General features: G+C 41.9%; 1 protein-coding gene across 1 annotated transcript in view; it reads left to right on the top strand.

Annotated features, from left to right (window-relative positions):
* cacna1bb (calcium channel, voltage-dependent, N type, alpha 1B subunit, b) overlaps positions 1-20,000 on the top strand; it is a 177,019-nt gene that overhangs the window by 63,757 nt on the left and 93,262 nt on the right. The window contains exons 7-9 of the mRNA XM_078286375.1: positions 4,014-4,105; positions 5,641-5,793; positions 10,216-10,403. Of these exons, the coding sequence (XP_078142501.1) occupies positions 4,014-4,105; positions 5,641-5,793; positions 10,216-10,403 (433 nt within the window). The remainder of the gene's footprint in view (positions 1-4,013; positions 4,106-5,640; positions 5,794-10,215; positions 10,404-20,000) is intronic.

The following is a 20,000-nucleotide window of genomic DNA, read 5'->3' as shown; positions in this document are numbered from 1 at the left end:
AAATTAATGCTTCAAGTGGTTTATGGGTGGAGGGTGGGTGGGGTGTGAAGTCTGCGGTTTAATGGGTTTGATTTGTTTTTGTGATGTACTGTGCTCAAACATTTTGCTACCTTGCTCGCCTTACTCCTGGCAAACACACACACACTCATTGTGTTCGCTGCCCCACTTCAGGCTTCCATTCATGTTTATGCAAGCTCATCCATCCTACTGTGTGGAGGAAGGCCCATTTCCCAGTGACTGAACAACTGTCATTACCCAACTCACACATCTTGTCATTTTTTTTTTGGAAAATCTACCCCACAAAGAACAAAAAGTATGAACCGGTTATTTTTCTTTCCTACCGATGAATCAGCCTTAACTCTTTGTCTCCTTTTCTTCTCCATCTCTCCATTCTGCATGGCTGCCGTTTCTTCAAGGCTAACTTGGTCGCGGTTCTATTTATATTCCAGTGATAAAAGTTCAATCACAGTATTGAGAGATACAGTATATTTGATGAAGCGCAAGAGCAAATGTGCGCTTTGTTATCTATGTGTGCATTTGTACACGTGTGTGTGTGTGCATCTGTGCGTGTCTTTGTGTGTCTGTATGTGTGTCTCTGCCTGTGTCTGTGTGTGAATTTGTGAGTGTCTTTGTGTTTGTCTTTGTTGTTTTCTGTGAGCTGTCCATCTGTGAAGACATATAAGCAGATGACGCTCACACGTACTTCCATGCTTGCGTGTGACAACATAGAGAAAAGTGGCAAGCAAATGCCACTGTGTGTGTGTGTGTGTGTGTGTGTGTGTGTGTGTGTGTGTGTTTGTTTGCGAGTGACTGATGGCCGATAGCATCACCCTCTATATTTCCTGTGCCAGTGTCTGGCGCCCACATGGATATATTGCGCCGATGATAAAGGGATATTAAAACCCATAGCTTCTTCTTCAGCCTGCTCCCTGCCCGACTGTCTGTCTGCACGGTCATCAAATCATCCCTCCCTTCCCATACACACACACACATGCACGTACACACACACATACACACGCACCTGTGGCCACATACACACACCAGAACAAAGTGAGTTATTGATTGTGGCGGATATAAAAACAGCACAGAGGGATGATTCATGTTTTTTTATATCCTCTTTTCATTCTGTTTCTTCGGGTCACAGTGGATTTATGTATGGTGAATAGATATTCTCGCTTGCTCCTCTTTTGTCCATTAGCGTCATACACAGAACACTTAGCCATTTTTTACGATTGCTTTGACTCAATTTTCAGTTTCAAAGTGCAAAGCTCTTTGTGCAAAATTCAGCGCTCCTAATTTTGGGCTTTAAATCACGTATCGCATGCAAAATATAACCAACAGTGTCAAATGAAGTAGTACAGTTGATACATATAAACACTGGAAAATTGGACCAAAGCAACTGTAATATTATTCTGTAGACAATATGTGTGGTATAGGGGAATGTGGCATTACTGTTGTTTATCATTCCTTTTTATCTTTTTTCTCTCTCTGTCTCTCTCTAAGTACCTCTGTTTTAGACACACACACACACACACACACTTACACATTGATTTGTTGTTTTATTGATGCAGTGATTGGTGGACTCTCCTGCCCAATTGATTCCAACTCATAAACAGTCATAACAATAACAACAACAGTAACAACATCTCAAGGGAAATGTGATTCTTTGAGCATCCGCGTGTGTGTGTGTGTGTGTGTGTGTGTGTGTGTGTGTGTGTGTGTGTGCGCGCATGCACGTGAGTTTTTGTCTATGAATGTGTGTCGATATTTGGTTTCTTTTGGCAGGTCATTAGAGGCTCAGGCTGGTCACATCTGCTGGTTAGCTGCCTGTGGTCGTTCTGTTGAAACCTGCTGTACACTGATGGTGCTGAAAGGGTCATAAAGGTCTGATCCATAACGCAACCTGTAAACCATCAATCTAAGCAGAGGCAGGAAAATTACAAAAAGTATACTTTCTACCTGACAGCACCATTAACAATCAACAAACAACAATCTTTTACTGTACATTTACTTCTTTGTAGTAGGCATGTATGTATGTGTGTGTGTGTGTGTGTGTGTGTGTGTGTGTATTGAATGAGTGGTGTTAAGATTGGGTTGTACTACACTATATCATCTTTCAGTCATCACTCAGCCCCAATCTCTTTCTCACTGCTTATGTCTTTTAAATCTAGAGCTTGAAATGATAGAAAACTATGATAAATAATTTTCACAATTTGCAGAGTATGGAAAAAGTAAGGAGAAAATTATGAAAAAAAATATTTGGAAATCCATCACTGTCATAGAATTTGATCAACCCCCAAAGACTGTGCATAAAATATGCATAAAATAATCTATTCCATATTACACAACAGGCAGTTTCATCCAAGCAATCTGATTCCACCCGTGATGATAATTCCCGTAAAGCAAAGATGTGCTTTATTGGTTGCCATGCCAACCGGTAACCAGGGAGCAATAAGCGATCTTTCTTGTTTTCTCTTGTTTTTTTTATTGTAATGTGTGTATACTTCTTTGAGGACATTTTTTCAGTCAGATCATGTGTGGTACCCACTGTGTAACAACTACAGCACCCTTGGGCTCTTTCTGTCTGCTTTGGTGCTGCCAACAGCACTTGACTGGCAGGTTAAAAAATGCCCTTTAGGGATGTTATAAGTAATGTTATTCTATAAATGTTAAAAAAAAAAATGCATCATAGGTACAATTTCCAAAAACCAAGGTCTGGGAAAATAAGTAATTTTAAAATAGAGCTTGTGTTGGAATCCAGTAAATCCCTCTCTTGCTTCCAGATCAGTTTTATTCCATTCCTCTTCATACGTTTTTTTTTTTTTTCTCTTCCTACTCTACTCCCACTTACCTTCTCTGTCTTTCACAGTAATCCTTATTTTCATATCCATCCTCCTCTCTGTCTTGTCCACCTCTCTCTCCCGCATGAAGTACATCTCTCTCTCGCTTTCTCTTTCTCTCTCTTTTTCACTCTCTCTCTTCCTCTCTCCCTCTCTCCCTAGCCTAGAGCATGTTTTTCTGTGTGTTTCCATAGAGCACTTAGACTCCCCCTCTGTGTACAGCCTGTAATGAGGGCTGCCAGCTGTGGCTCGATGTCTGGCACACACACACACACACACACACACACACACACATAGACACGCATACATATACACATACATTTATACACACACTCATGGAAACACACACTCACACACACAGATACATACACACACTTATGCACAAGGACCTGCCACAGCATGCCGTTCCTCCAGTAGGTAAAAGCAGACATAAACGGCACATGATGTAATCAGTCACATGACCAAGCTATAGTCTGGTGTGTTTTGACCAACCTGCAGCAAAAATGAAACAAAGGGAATAATGTCAAAAGTCTGGACACACCTGATTGAATGTATCATGTTTTTCATTCTCTTAAAGCCATTTTGATCTAAAGGCTTCTGCTTAAATGCTTGAAATGTGTTTCTTAGACAAATATAAATAGTGAAGTTGATCCTATGTATGAATTTCTTTCCAAAGCCTTTTGCCTTTCCATCAAGGCAAAGGGCGGCTGCTTTAAAGAATCTAAAATATAAGATAGTTTTGATTTATTTAACACTTTTTTTGGTCACTGCATGATTCCATTTGTGCTATTTCATAGTTGTGATGTCTTAAACTATTAGTCTAAAATGTGGAAAATAGTAAAAATAAAGAAAAATGAGGTGTGTCCAAACTTTTGACTGGTAGTGTAATATGCAACAGGATATTTAGTACAGATGATAACAAGGTTGTTTACAAAGCATGGTACATTTTCAAGGAATCTCAGAAAAAACCCAGAGCATTGAGGTTTTCTCAGATCCCTTGAAGAAGTACCAAGGTTTGTAATCTCATTATTGTGCGATCCAATACTAATGCAAAATAATATACTGCATTTCAGGCACACTCTCTTTTTTCATTTTGGTTATTTCCTTTATTACCTTTTTTGCCCACCTTTTAAAAAATTGACCTCTTGTTTATGTCTGTGTGTTTATATACAGAATCCTGGCCAAGGTGGGTTCGGACTTTGACCTGCGAACACTGCGGGCGGTGAGAGTGCTGAGGCCGCTCAAACTGGTGTCAGGAATCCCCAGTAAGTCACCGACAACATCTGAGGATATTATGATTTCCGGAAGGCTTTATATCCAAAGTGGTTTACATAAAACATCAGTAAAGTTTTAGCATTCAATACCTCTAAATTATTGAGGATCCAGTCTATAAAAGTGTTTTCATTGCTTGCTATCCTTTAAACAGTACCGTAATTTGGAATTAAACCTTTCATTTAGGCCTTAAGTTGTGTTTACAGTTAAGACAGAATGTCAGACTTTTAACTCTTTAGGTCTGATCATCTCATCAATTTCTAAACGGGGATGAAGTCAGATTCCATACAACCTTCTTCTGTTTAGACACCAATGAAAATGGCACATAAATAAAAACAAACAAAAGCTGTATATGATTTATTGGCAATTCTGAGCCCCAGTAAAATTATAACAAGGATATGGTAGATCCCCCTAACACACAAACAGATTAGCAGCTTGTTTTGGGCCCCAACACATAGTTCACCCACTGCTGTCACCCTGCTAATGACCTTTGCGCTGCTGGGTGACCACTGTGTTTTTGATGTAGACTTTAGACTGTCAGGGTGTGACAGCTAAATGTTGGATTTTGAGTCGGTAGCCTGTGTTAGGTATAGTTTTACAACTGCGGTGTCAATCTATGTGTGACAATTTTAATTTTTTTGCCAGTGAATATTTTAGTAGCAAAGCATTTTTTGCGTAACAGGTCTGGAATTTATTACATTTTGGCAATGCTAACAAAACATTTTGACTAACAGGCTACTATGTTATGATAATGACAGACAGACAACCTACTAGAATAGCATTATAGCAGAGTGGATCTATTCTTCTTGACAACACATTGGTGAATGATGTGGTTATCCTCATTATTCCAGGACTGCAGTAACTTCAACTACAGCAACAGTTGATGCTGCACACCTAGCTAGGCGCTGCAGGACTGTACAGCATCTGGACTTGTCTGTGTATGTTGTGTGTTTCTGTACAAACAAGTAGAGCAATCCAAAGTGAGTCATATTTCTGTTTTGGTTGAGGCTCTATCTTTGTGTCGTAAGTCAGTCCTGCACATTTTGTGCCAAATCGTGCCCCGGGACACATAGAATAACCACATAGAGAGCAACACATAGAATTAACCAATTTTCACCATGATGGTCTCATTTTTCTGCAGCTATTATACCAATGCTATCAAAATTGATTTACCACTGATGTATTAGGGTAAATAGTCTACACACGTTAAGCAGAAGTTTGACGTGTTTAGTTTGATTTATGATGGATTAGATCACTTTTAAGAATATTCGGGAATATACCCAAAATGTAGATTGTCAACTGAAATGCATTTTCTCTGCAGGAAAGGTCAATCAATGGAATCTGGATGCTTCTTAGTTTAGACAATTTAATAAGTTCATTGATGTCAGTGTCTCTTTCTCTCTCTGTCACTCTCTCTCTTTCTCTCTCTCTCTCGGTTTCCCGCTCTCTCCCTCTCTGTCTCTCTGTCCCCCCTCTCTGTCTCTCTGTCCCCCCCCCCCCCCCCCCTCTATTTCTGTCTATCTTTCAGGTCTCCAGGTGGTGTTGAAGTCCATAATGAAAGCCATGGTCCCTCTGCTCCAGATTGGCCTGTTGCTGTTCTTCGCCATTGTCATGTTTGCCATCATAGGAGTGGAGTTCTACATGGGCAAATTCCACACCACCTGCTTCAAAAGCGACACTGGTGAGAACAACAGCTTGGCCGCGGCGTGTGTTTGTGTGGCGACAGAGTGATTATCAGCTGAGTTCATGCCCAGTCTCGCAAAGCTTCTGATTGTTTTTGTCTGTGTTTGTGTATTTCTTATGGATACGGACATAAATCGCATTTTGGTGTGGGCATAAATAAATATCTCAAAAGTTAAAAGCATATGTACACATGCAAGTTGTCACCATTGTCATGAATTTATATTTGTAACGGTAGTACAATTCACTGTGTGTGTGTGTGTGTGTGTGGCTTACGTAAAACCACACATTTACTAACAGCGGCGGTAGGGACTGAGTGCGCCTAACCCAGTGTTATAAACAACTGCACGGCGACACTTTTGACAGCCATTTTTCACATCTTGATTTTGATAAATGGTATTTTCGCAGTGTTCGGGTTTTGATCGATAGCTTCTGCTGCTGTAACTTAATAGTGCTGCTTATGTGCTCGGCCCTCGAATGCCACCTCATAATGTGTTAATGAGGTTGCAATTCACCGTTTCTCTGTTTCTCCTGCTGTGTAGTGGTGAGTATATTGCAGCAGTAATTCCTGTCAGGGTGTTCTTTGCTTTGTGGATAGGTGAGGATGCAGCTTCTTCAAAACAATGTAAACACATGATAATGAAAAGCAGGAGAAAGCATAGCAACCAATTCCATTTCTGCTAAATCACAGCTAGATTATTATGATAGTATTATTATTATAGTACCGCATTATAGTAATTACGAGCACAGTTGGAAAACATCTTTGACCAGTCAGATTGCTTGGCTGAAATTACCCCTGTTGTATAATGCTGTGATGAAAATGATGAAAAGACTTTAATGCCCCACTGCTAGTGTCAGATAGAGTGTGAGGGCGTGACTTGAGGGTTATTGGCTGGGCCATCTGTAAAGTCTGTGTATCTATCTGTGTGCGTGCGTGTGTGTGTGTGTGTGTGTGTGTGTGTGTGTGTGTGTGTGTGTGCGCGCACATGTGTTTGTTTCAACCCAGTCAGGGTGCTTGTAGTGGTGTGAGCAGTTGTGACAGCCTGCTAATGTACAGTACGTGTTTTATTGAGTTATTTTAGTCACACACACACAGCAGGATTTGATTAAGCCGAGCAGCACTGGCAACAACTTTCTAGCTGAGGGCTGCTGTTTTTGTGTGTCTGTCTGTCTGTGTGTGTATGTGTGTGTGTGTGTGTGTGTGTGTGTGTGTGTGTACGTGTGATCGTGTGTGTGTGTGCGTGTATGTATGTGTGTCTGTGTGAATGAGCAAGAGAATATGAGTGAGCGAGTGAGTCATTAGCAGGTGATGCTGGATAAAGTGAGAAGGAGCTTGTGTGTGTGTGTGTGTGTGTGTGTTTGCATGTTTGTGTTTTTTGCAAGTGTGTATTCATAACCTTTGGGTTTTTACTATTAGAATATAACGTTAGGATAACAGGACCACCCGCTGTTTTGCTTGAATCACCATGTGAGTCGGAATCAAAATAAAAGAATAAAATAAAAAACTTTATTCACACTCTATTCAGTTACGCAGGTCTTCCGCAGATTAATAAATGCACATTTGAGCTGTTGCTATTCAGACTTGGACTATTCAATGCACCGCGCACTGAGGATTTTGGGTGTGCCTTCACTTGTGCATGGGCTTATTCAAAAGCTTGTTCTTCTTCTTTGTCCTTCCCATCAGTACGGTGGAAAATTGGTCCATGGCTGCTTCTCCTTTTCATGTCTTTCTGCTTAGGTTTTGGCTTTAAATGCCATGCACCTTTAATTCAGATTTGTTTAGGATGACTGCATAAAAGGATTGAGTTGTCAACTTGCCCTTGGGACATTAATTAAATAAAAACATAAACTATACAAAATGTGAAATGATTTAAGCCGTTCCACAGCTTTGCTTATAACAAATCAGTGAAATCATATTTTATATCAAAAAATAAGCTTTATACTAAGAGATACATTTCTAAATGGCAGCTGCTTTCTACTCATCTCACTAACATGCTAGTCTCCAGTAGCATTGCTCATTGCATTGAAACTTTGTGTAAATACTTGTTATGGCCATGATGTCTGCATGAGACACCAATCAAATATTCATGGAGTGCTGTCTTCTGCTATTCCTATAAATTTGATGTTATGCACTCGAAGCCCTGGTGGAAGCATGTTTACAGTTGATGGCACCTATGATGTTGTATATTTTCTTTTGTGAACTGTACCCAGCAGTGTAAGACAGAGACCTGAGATATTCGCCCAACATCCCTGGACGCCCTGTCCGGCTGACACAGCACCTGTCACTAGGATGGAAAGGACACATTTTACCTGGAGCGACACCGGAGGGATGTTGGCTGTGCAATCTGGCTCAGCATATTATCATTAAAAGTTGGCACAGCTCAGTTTTCAAGGCCCTATCCATTATGAAACGCTGGATGCACAGGGCATCTGCTAAAAACTCAGCACATTTAAACAAATCCCTGGCACCCTCTGTGCACCTGGCACTGTCATCTCCTTTGATAATCCAATAAAACTCCGGCACATAGAGCACACAGGACACATCTTGATTACTTAGTTGTGGAGAGTTGTCAAATTGCTTTCAGCACCATTTGAACTGTTCGGAGACAAATCTTCAGCATCCTGTAGGAGGCTGCATATCTGTGCGCATAACTTCAGGATTGGAATCGGTGCGTGTAAAAACCAATGAGCATCACTTAAGTCAAGGTCTCAAATGAATCACATAAATCATGAGCATTATGAAACATTGGTATCATTCCTGAGGCTAAGCGTACAAAAACATTGCAGTCAGACTGTGCAGACAGTTTGAGTAGTACAAGATTTTGCAAACAATGCTGGGTAATGTAGATGAAAACTATGATTCCTCAATGATTTCATGTATTAAAGCTACTTCAGGCAGGTGATGATGTAGATGAAGGGGAGGAGACAGGTTTGGTTTTAATTTTTGTGTACTTTTGGTCAGCCAGCTAGTGCAGTGGTGGAGCAGAGGGGGAGGGGTTAAATGTCATGTGTGAGGATACCCGAGCCCTCTGATTGGTGGACGACCTCTCTAACCACGAGGCCATCCTGCTATCCCCAAAGTACAATTTATACTCTTACTATAACGCATCTATTCCCCTGTCTCTGATCTTCATCTCCTCTCTCTTTCTCACTTATTTTTCCCTATTTCTGTCTTTTTTCTTTCTTACTCCCCATCTCTTCCCTCACTCTCAATCTCTCTCCTTCTCTTCTTTCACCCCCACATCCTTTTTTCTCCCTCTATCTGTTCACCCCCCCCCGTCTCCCCTGCAGTACCATTCTCTCTCATTGTCCCTTGCCTCCCCCACCCTCCTTTTTCTCCCTCTCTTTCTTTCCCTTCTTTCTTTCTTCCTCTCTCTCTTCCTCCACTCATCTCTCTCTCTCTCTGATCATCTTTCTCTTCCCTGACTAATCACTCCTTTTTTTCTCCCTCCACCCCCATTCTCTTATCTTCACACATTTCCTTTCTTTCTCTCTTCCTCTCCTCCCCGCTGTCGTTTTTGTTTTTATCTAATTGCCTCCCCCTCTGTAATTAATTCGGATTAAATTCCATTTTTATTTATCTTACATGTGGCAATGAAGATGCAAAAAACTAAAAATACCAACAGTATATCACGGCTGTTGGGTGAACACATTCACTCATTCATTCTTTTTTTGCTTTATGCGTTTTCCATACACGCTTATTTCTATTCATGGTGGAGCCTTTCCCAGCATGCATTGGGCAGAAGGCAGGGGAAGGAAGGTTGGTCCAACACATTGTATCTCCAAATTTCACCTTCTCATGAATTATGAAAAACATCTCTATTTTTAAAATGATGACCTTAGTTTTTGAAATATACAATGGGTTTTGAATGGGTTTCATGGGCCCAAGGGTCTTTTCAGACAGAGGTATTTTTATTTTATTTCTCACTTTGGATGTTATTAAATTCTCTTGTAAAGGAAAAGTTCAGTCAACAATGTGACACTCACTACACCTGTGTGATCGTCGCAGAGAACATTTTTCTCTCTTCCATGACAGGTTATATTTCAAACAGTGCATCTCCCATTTTAACACCCTGCTGCTGACTAAAGTGAACTTTTTTCTACAGTGGACACAGATCACAAAGTTATTGGTGTCTTTTGGCCGTTGGCTGGTGAGTGAAACATAATTGCTGCTGTCAGGTGAAAACCTCATCTGTCCAAAATGTCAGCTTCTCACGAATCAACAAAGCAGCTTAACTTTTATATCTGATCATGCAGTTTTGTAATGTACTATAGGGTGTGAATGAGTTTGATGGACCCAAGGGTCATAAACAATTCTCAATCCTTAGAAGACCATAATAATCCTTCAGTTCACCTGACAACTGCAAAATGTATATCAAAACTTTATGTCATTTGCTGCCTTTCTCTATCTCTTTCTTTTCAGGTGAGAGAGCGGCCGACTGGCCTTGTGGACAGGAGTCTCCAGCCAGGACCTGTCCCAACGGGACGAATTGCACCGAGTACTGGACCGGACCCAACTTTGGTATCACCAACTTCGACAACATCCTGTTTGCTGTGCTCACTGTGTTCCAGTGCATCACCATGGAGGGATGGGTGGACATCCTCTACAACGTGAGTCTACCTACTGAAAACTCTGTTCAAATCATGAAGACAGTGATTCTGATTTTATTTGCTTCTCTTTAGCTCCGTTTGTTGCTGCCACTCACTCTCTTTGTTCCTCTCTTTGTCTGTCCCTTTCCGCTTGTTCTTTATCAACATACTGAGACACACACACGCAAATACACTCACGTCCCCGTACACACACACACACACACACACACACACACATTTCACACATTTAAAAACATTTAAAAACAAAACAAAACAATTATTTATGCACAGAAGGGTTTTGTTGAGCACACATGTTCTTTTTCCAGCACCAACATGCTTAACATTCATACAGATGCACACAGTCACACCTGGGAGCTGCCAAGAACAACCACAACATTGTACTGTTGCCCACTGAGCAGCTCCACTGGGGCGTTTGGGGGTTAGCTTCCTTGCTGAAAGGTACCTTGAAGGTAGCTGTTGATGGAGGGGAGACTGTCACTCATTCACTGCTGGTCCATAGATTCAAACAGGTGACCTTCTAGTCCCAAACCCGCCAACCTTTAGGCTATCTCATCCTTCATATCTCTCCAGTCTCTGTGTATATCAGCCAGCGTCATGAAGCAGAGAGAAAGAGAGCTGCAGAATAGGTGAGCAGAGGCCCACTGCAGGGTGTCAAAGTGTCAGTTTGGGTTCTGCTTGGATGGTAAGGGAGCAGCAATGGCGCTTTGGACACAGTGTACCTGTCCACAGTGTTAGTGTGTGTGTATTTATACATGCGTGCACAGAATACTACACTGTATATGAATCAGTATCAGTGCTTCCAACTGTCAATATGCAGGTCGAAGCACAGTTTTTCTCTCCCTCTGTCTCCAACCCAAACATTTGTGTTATCAAAATGCCAGCACCCAGTCTTCGGCTTGGCAGGGCTGCCAAAAGCAAGGTGGTGGCTCTTACAAACACTTAATCCCAGAACACAAAAACAAAAACAAGAATTCCTGAAGGGAGAGGGAAGTCCAGCCAAGCAGAACAAAAGAATGGGAAAGCGTCTGGGCCAACCACACAATGAGCTGTCTGACCCAGAGCCTCACCCTCAACTACCAAAAGATAAGAGCAGGATGAAACCTAACCACACATGAGCCATACAAACAGGACAACCAGAACCTGCTTTCCCAAAAGAGAAAATACTACACAAAATATCCATCTAAAGACAAAAAAACCAAACAAAAACAAAACAAGAAAGGCTGCTGCCAGTGTGTCCATCTTGCACTGGTGCAAAAAGGTAGCTGATTAATTAGGGAAACTGACTAGGAAAGGGAGACGAGGGGAGAGTGGGGGAGTTTAACAGGTTAAATGCCCTAAAGGCCCAAACGCAGTGGATTTGAAGCACATGATTTGATGCACCTTGTTTGCCACTTCTATGGTGCACTGAAGGCAGGAGATTTGAAGCGTCAACACCAAGGCACTCGGATTTGCATACTGTGGCATAATTTCTGACCTGGTATATAGTCTTGCTGTTCTCGTTATTTTATACATTGGCTGCTCATCAAGTCGTCTACTTTGTGAATTCGATCAAGCTCAAGTCTGACACCAATCACTGGTGTCAAAAAATTATGGAGAGAGAATCCCAATGGCCTGATTGCCTGAATGCCTGCCGAGAAGCTGAGGCTAACTTTACAGGCACGTCAGGATTCTTCTTCCATCCGTTTAAGACCAGTTTGATAAAACTTTGCAAACTAGCCGACTTGTTGAACTGCCAGTGGGTGTTAATTAATAAGATCCCAAAACTAATATGACTGCAAATTAGACATTTATCAAAAATTATGCATTATAGCACAGACATGCCTATCCAGATAATTAGGAAGTAGAGAATATCGCCCTCTGGAAAAATATAATTATTTTACCTTTTCCCTTTTGCATTGCGGCTCCTGAAGCCATGAAAACAGTCGTGCTCGTCCTCTGTTGACGCTCCCAAAACTGAACCAAGTTTGGAGCGATGCATCAAGGCAGTTTGACGCTCCAGCAGTAATTGGTGCATTTGAAAACACAGGCATCTGATTCTTCTGGCTTCTTGCGGACAAGACTGCTTTTGTTTTAACTTGAGAGTCAATTGAAGTGTCAAAGATTTGGTCCAGTGTCTTCCTTTCATGCAATAGGCTTATTTGATTTCACTGTCAGACCATATCTACTTTCTTAGTAATCTAATTTAGTGAAAAACAGCTTTACCTTGCTCTTGCTCCCCTTTTGCATGCACACAGTTTGACAATCTCTGATGCTATTTATTAGCTAACTATCTAATTAGCTGTCAAAGTTAATATTGTTGAGGTGAGCAGCTCTACAGTCAATGTCAATTATCCATTATCCATTATTATTGATCCGTTAAATATTATTTGGCAAGTGACTTTTTTTATTTCTCAAGCTGTTGTATGTAGATGTGCTCATGTGCAAGATCTTCCGTCCATCCTTTGCAGTATCTTTGCTGCTTGCTTCAAAATCCATATCTATTCATCCTATCCCCTTGCTTTTCTTCCCTCTTCTGTTCTTCTTCTTCATCCACCCATGTCCCACTCTCATTTCACTTGTTTCTCTCCATTTCCCCACTCAGTCATGTCTCCTCCTCAACCTCACACCCCTCTGTCTCATCCTCCCCTCTCTCCTCCACACACACACACACACACACACACACGCACTTTTTCTCTCTCCTACCCTAATTTATTCATCGCTTCTTCTACCTCTCCCCTTCTTCCTCTCCCTCCCTCTTCCCCCTTTCATTTTTCCCCCTATTAAGCTCCCTTTCTGCACATTTATCTCCCTTCTTCTTTTCCCTAACCACCTCTCCCCCCCCCTTCTTCCTCTTTCCATCTCCCAGGTGAGAGAGCAGCCAACTGGCACCGTAATGTGAGCCACCAGCTGAACCACCTTTCCTTCTCCTCCCTCCTCCCTCCTCCCTCCTCCTCCTCGTCTCCCTTCCCTAAAACATCTCCTGTAGCTTTTTCTGGCTCATTATCCTAAACATTACAGACCCACGCTGCTGTGACCTGAGAATTTCTTTCTCTCTCTCTCAGTGTTACTGTCAGTATTTCACTTTTCACATTTCTTCCTTTTTCTCTCCTCCCGCTCAAAGTCATCTCTTTCTCCCTACCAGTTATTTTTATTCCTGCCTTTGTGTGGCCTTTCATCACCGTATCTTTGCATGTTTCCTCCTACCTATCATCCGCCCAGGTGTCTCTCTGTATCTCTCTCGCTTTCAGACGGTCTTTCTCTCTCTCTTTCTTACATTGTCTCTCTCTCTCTCTCCCTTCCTCTTTTTTAACTTTCGGTGTATCTACAGTGGCGAGGCTGACTTCACATGCGTTGATGAGGAGTGTTTTTGCACCCAAGTAGGACAGATTTCACAAGGCCACTTAGAAGACGTGCACACATCCTGTTCAGGTGGAAGAGGCCTAGATTGGGGCTGTTTCATTGGCTTGATTGCTACTCTTGAGGTTCTGCTACATGCGTGGCCATTGTTCTCAGCAATGTTGAGACTTTCAGAGTGTTTTTTCTCAGTGTCTTCGAACGGCTTCACAAGGGTTTTAGCACCTTGTTGACACCTTCCTTACACTCATCTCTCGGTCTGCTGAAGCCTCCTTGACTCACTTCCCCTCTTCCAGTGGAACATCACCCTATAGGCATGTGTGTGTGTGTGTATATGCATGTGCATGCATGTGTATATAGGTGTATTTATATGAATGCAGTCAAGTGTGTATGCCTGTCATGTAGGCATTAATATAACTGCAGTACACGAACCTTGCTGTACTAATGTAGATGTGCTCTTGGTGAAGAGGCTGGAGGGGAAGGGTGCTGCCGTTGCATCATGGAACCAGAATAGCATCCAGGCGACGGCTCCATTCTGTGGATTATATACTTTCCCGTAACCCAGTGTTAACCTTGCAGATTGATGACTGTGTTACCTCTGCCCCGAGGGGGAATGCTGGGATATTCTTCCCTAATGGTGCATCAGAGAATGGAGAGCGCTTCTCCCCATCCTCCCTCTTATTCCCATCCTGCCCTTTCTTCTTCCCTCCTCCCCCTGCTTCCTTCCTACCATCCATCCCCCCGCCCCTACTTTCCTCATCCCTCCCCCCTCCCTCGGGGGAGGCCATGTCCCGGGATCCTGTGCTCGCCCAGCAGCCGCTGATGTAGTGGAACGAAGCACCGCTGTCTGCCATGTTATTCTGTGTCTGGAGGGAAGGAGAAGGGAGTGGCGACAATAAGGAAGTGAACAGGCCCAAATCAAGGCCTGGTACATTTTGTATCTCCGCTACATTATAAAATCCATCTCCTGTGAAGTCATTATGCCTGATCAGAGAGCCGGGGAGGGAGAGCATGTCACCAAACTGAGATGACAAGCCTTCTTGATGTTTTAATCATGAACAGAGAGTAGTGGAGGAAAAGGGAGGGGAGTGCAAATGAAGAATGATTCCAGCTTATGCTAATTCTGATAATGTTGTCATCCATTGCAGAGTGGTGCTTTTGACTTTAGGGAATACCCCCCCCCCCATCAGTGTCTTCAGTGTCTTCTTTAGTCTATAAGCCACACAGTGGATGTCACTGATATGTACTATCAACCCAAGAACATTGGAGGCCAGATCATGTTGGGGAATACATATTCAGAAGTTGAAACTATCCATGGAGGCAAAAAGGAGCATTATCCTTCTGAATCATTCTGTCATTTGCTGTCTTTTCCTTCACAATTTGCCACTAACAGCCCCCCACCCCCATCAAAAAAAAAAAACTTTCTTTATTGCTGCTTCGTAATTATAACAGATTGGTGAACTAATTTAGTTGGTGAAAATTGGATATTCATTTAATTTTTATGATATTGTTTAAGTATTCACTGTCAGACAGTATAGTTTCTTGCTAGTTAATTGCTTCTGAGTGGGCCTAAACACAGCAAGCATCATGTGTCTCATTCCTTTCTCCTGGCGGCTTGGGGGACTGGAGCGCACCACATGCACTCCCAATACCACAGGTTCAAATCCCACTCATGACCTTTGTTGCATTTCGCCACCATCCCCTTTTTCTTCATTGCTGTCTCTCTTTCTCTCTCTCTACTGTATACTGCAGAAATGCCATAACAATAAACTATAAAAGAAAGAAAAACCTTGCATTGATTCACACTGTGAGTGCTGCACCGCCTTTTGCTCTGAGCCAGTCAGCAGGGATGTGACACTGTTGTAGCAGCAGCAGGATGTGTGGGTGGTTTCTCAGCGTTGATAATGTGGCAATCTTCATTTCATGCCCCATGATTTTATTACATTTCCTCTGTCTCTCCTGGCGACCTAACGGCTGCCAACAAATTAGAAGCGGCCCTAATTACCTCTGCTGTGTCATGTTCAGGCTTTACACTGCAAAAAATGATCAGTTTAACAAGTCACTTAATCTTGGGTTCTTGAAACAATCTGACAATTTCATTTGCTTGAAGAATTTGACAATATCTTAAAATAAGGCAGATCACTCCTCTTATTTCAAGATATCACTTGAAAGAAAAAGAAAAAAGAAACTTGAAAAGAAGTGGAGTTTCATTGGAGGTACATTAAATGATACAAATTTTCAGTGATTTAAGAAAAAATAAGATAATACAAGGTTAAGTGATTTGTTAAGATGGACATTTTTTGCAGCGTATGTGCCTGCTAATACTCCATAGCAGTGTTGTCATACCTCAAGACTAGATAATCTAGAATCATCAGGTGTTGATCTGCCAGCCTGTTGCATCAGTTGAAGCACAAATTGTTTGTCTGTTTCCTGTTTAAAATTGTGTGAACTGTACAAAATTGAATGGCCGTCAATCTAAAAATGCTTTTCTTTCTTAATTCCTGAGAAGTTGACATTGTGCCAACATTGTGACCACTGTAGCACAAAAGGCACTTTTGCTAACAGCAGGAACACTGAAACTGGAGACGCACTGTTCAAAACATAACACCTATCATGAAACAGAGAACAATGCTCTCAGCAACATAACATGCAGGCTTAGTGAGTGAAACACAGAATAAACCTACTGAATTTATCCTTTAGCCTCCTTTGCTATTTCAGATACATTTTTGTTGTTGTCTGAATAAGAGCGTCAGCTAAACGCCTAAAACATAAATGCAAAAATGAATGTGTAATAACTTTTCAAACTACTATTCCCTTTGCCATTAGACACTGTGTCCCAAATGCCCTTTGCCAGGTTTTGGTTCTATATATAAACTGGTTAATAGTAGACTGTGTGAACTACAGGCCACCATGAACTAAGATTGATCTATGTTGAGAATCTTGCATGGTGACATAACTGTATTAAGATCTGTGTGTGTGTGTGTGTGTGTTGGTGTGTGATATCCCAGTGGCCATGGTCACCTTTTCCTCTCACTTCATTAGAGCTGTCTGAGTCACTGAGGCAGGGCGCACCTTGACCCTGTCAGCGTGGCATCTTGCGCTGTCAGGGCAATCACACCACTCGTTGAATCCTCGTAAAAATAGAGCAGCAGAGAGGGACGAGGAGGCAAAGTGGGGTAAAGTTTGGCTATCCAGCCGTGTCTATTTGTGGGTTACCAGTGAATCATCCCCCTTTGTGTGTACAGCTAATTGGAGCAACAGTAGCAAAGTAAGGATATTGAGGTTGTTGAATTCAGTGTGCACGTGTGTGTGTGTGTGTGTGTGTGTGTGTGTGTGTGTGTGTGTGTGTGTGTGTGTGCGCAAGAACAATTCAGAAACCGGGATAATATGAAGTGTCTTGTTCCAAAATGTGATGTCCAATATTTTAAATGAGTGACATCTACACATATAAAAGAATTTACAGCACAAAATTAAAACAAATGATACCTTTTAAAGTATTTTAGGCAAGGTATGTTGTTGACTGACAAAATGATAACAGACCGGTTACTGACTGAATCATCTATATTCAAGATATTGAATAATGAACATAAGGTAATGCTTTTTTTTCCCAAAATGGATATCTTCATATCGGATACACAGGGAAGGAATGGAGAAAGATGCTTGTACCTGATATAAAGCGATGTCAGGTGGCCTGTTGGTGCTTTCCAGGACTTCTCTATTACAATTTTTGTCATATTCGCTCCAAAATTCACAAATGTGTGTTAATGTGCATCAAGTGGGAAATTTTGATCAATTTTGATAATTCTAAATACGCTGGACTCATTCTGTTTTGTCTGTGAGAGTCAGGTGTAGCTACTCACTTGGTATTAGCTGGACGCGAGTGGAATTTAGCGTCCACATTCGATTTAAGCGGTCAGCCTTCTGAACTCAAACTGCCTGATTAAATACCTCTAAATTTAGCCTGAAGCAAATTAATTTGATGTCCAAAGAGAAAAAAAAAATAGACTCTGAAGAGAGAGAGAGAGAGAGAGAGAGAGAGAGAGAGAGAGAGAGAGAGCACAAGAGTGATAGGGAAAGGAAGAGACTGAGCATCAAATTCAGTTTGATTTGAAAACCATCATGAGATTTAAATGGTACCTTCTTTTTAGCAGCTCTCTGAAGACCTCTGCTCTTTGTGTTACCAAAGCTGTTTAGCACAGTTACCATCGTGTGTTGTCTATGCTTCAGGACTCTTAAGGATCTGCAGCATTGATTCAGAGTGGCTGTCTTCATCTCAGTAGACAACTGGCCTGCGTGTGTGTGTGTGTGTGTGTGTGTGTGTGTGTGTGTGTGTGTGTGTGTGTGTGGGCGACGGCAGCACTGTAAGCTCAGCGTGGGAGTACACTGTCACACTGCAATTGCATGATGCATGTCACCAAATTATCTGGCTGTTTTTACTTTTTCCTTGCTAATCATTCAGAGCAGTCAGCAAGCGGCGACTAGTGGGAATAACAGAGGTGAAAAAAACACCGCGAAAATCTCCCAAACTCAATATATCCATTCAGGAACAAAATCATTACCTGAAGTTCATCTTTCAGTGTCACTGAAACATAGAGGAGGCAGTCTGTTAAGGTGCCATCATTTTGTCAAACAGGGACTTAAGGTCGCTAAAGTACCATAATTATCTGTTGTGTTGTGCTAGCAATCATTTTGTAAGATTAGGTGTCACTCTTCTCAAATGGTGCATATTTCACACTAGAACAACACTCTTTACCTGTAGATTACACAAAGCTACAGCCACCTCAGGCTGCCTTCAACCATTCCCCATTTTTCAGATATAATAGGTCTGTGCTCATTATACTCATCATAGCCACATTTTACTCTGCTAAATTGTTTAATGTCATCACATTATGCTTAAACAACATATGGTTCATTAGAAATACCTTGCTAAAGGCAAAATAGTGCATCAGCAGCTTTCTAATGAACTGCATTAGTATAGGGCCAGTGGCCTTGATTGCCATATGCCCCGTGTCTGCTCTCCTGCTCGGCACGCACAGCGCTTTAATCTCATTGCATGGTTCCATACCCAATGCACCTAAAGGTGGGGTGAGCTAATCACAGCATATGCATATAAATTGCACACACACACACACACACACACACACACACACGCACACACACACACGCACACACACCATAATTGCCAACCTTGAGAGTCCAGAAATAGGGGCATTTTCAAAAACAAAGCGGGGGGTGTGGGGGTCTTCAACCAGAAAATGAGATTCAGAGAGCTTATTTTGTGCATTCTAGTGACTTTTGATGTATAAAACAATGAAAATATAGTACAAAAACTCCTTGCTCCTGCATCTTTTAATTTCTTGTAAAAACGTGACACCCTTCCACGATGACTGAAACGTGCAGGTGTATTTCTTTGTCTTCCAACTGTCCATTTATTTTTTGTGGTATTTACAGGTTTGGCTCCAGCCACCTATGAACTAATAATGACAGACACTGGGATACATTTTTGGTGTAATGTATTTTGTTGACCATTCGGAAACAGCAGTGATACTATTTTTAACAAATATAGTAAATGAGAAGATTTGGAAATTTGATCAAAATATGTGAGAGAATCTGGAGAAATGTCACCACGGGTGAACACCGGGAGAGGGACATGAAAATCATCTCCTGGGAAAATCGGGAGGGTGCACACACACACACACACACACACACACACACACACACATATCTAAGCCTAAGTGTATGATTTACATGTAGATGGCACCACAGATGTGTTTGCCTGGCGGTGTCAGCATCCATGTTTGTTTTATATAGAATATTGGATCACATCCTCCTTCCGGATATGACATATGGTAAATCTGAGTGATGGATGCCCCTTCATGCTGCCTAGGGCCCTCTTTTCTTTTCCTTTATTTTCTCCTCTCCTCTCTTCTCTTCCTCTCCTCTCCTCTCCTCTCCTCTCCTCTCCTCTCCTCTCCTCTCCTCTCCTCTCCTCTCCTCTCCTCCTCTCTTATCATTATGCCACAGCAGCACTTTCACCCCTGAAGAAATGCAACCCTATGGATTTTCTAAACACCCTGTTGTGTCCATGAAGGAGGCTGATGTGATGGAGGTTGATTTCAGTGAAACCGGTTGAGAGGAGAATCAAAGTCCATATATCTTACTGCATGTATTCCTTCTGTAGGTAGACTGGATGTCTCTCTCTCCCTCCTTCTCATCTCCTCTCCTTTGTGGAATGAATTATCTGCTCTCTCAATTCGGTCTGAT

The sequence above is a fragment of the Centroberyx gerrardi genome, chromosome 2 (assembly GCF_048128805.1).
Source record: "Centroberyx gerrardi isolate f3 chromosome 2, fCenGer3.hap1.cur.20231027, whole genome shotgun sequence".
Lineage (NCBI taxonomy): Eukaryota > Metazoa > Chordata > Actinopteri > Beryciformes > Berycidae > Centroberyx > Centroberyx gerrardi.
This window is presented reverse-complemented; position numbering and strand designations above follow the sequence as displayed.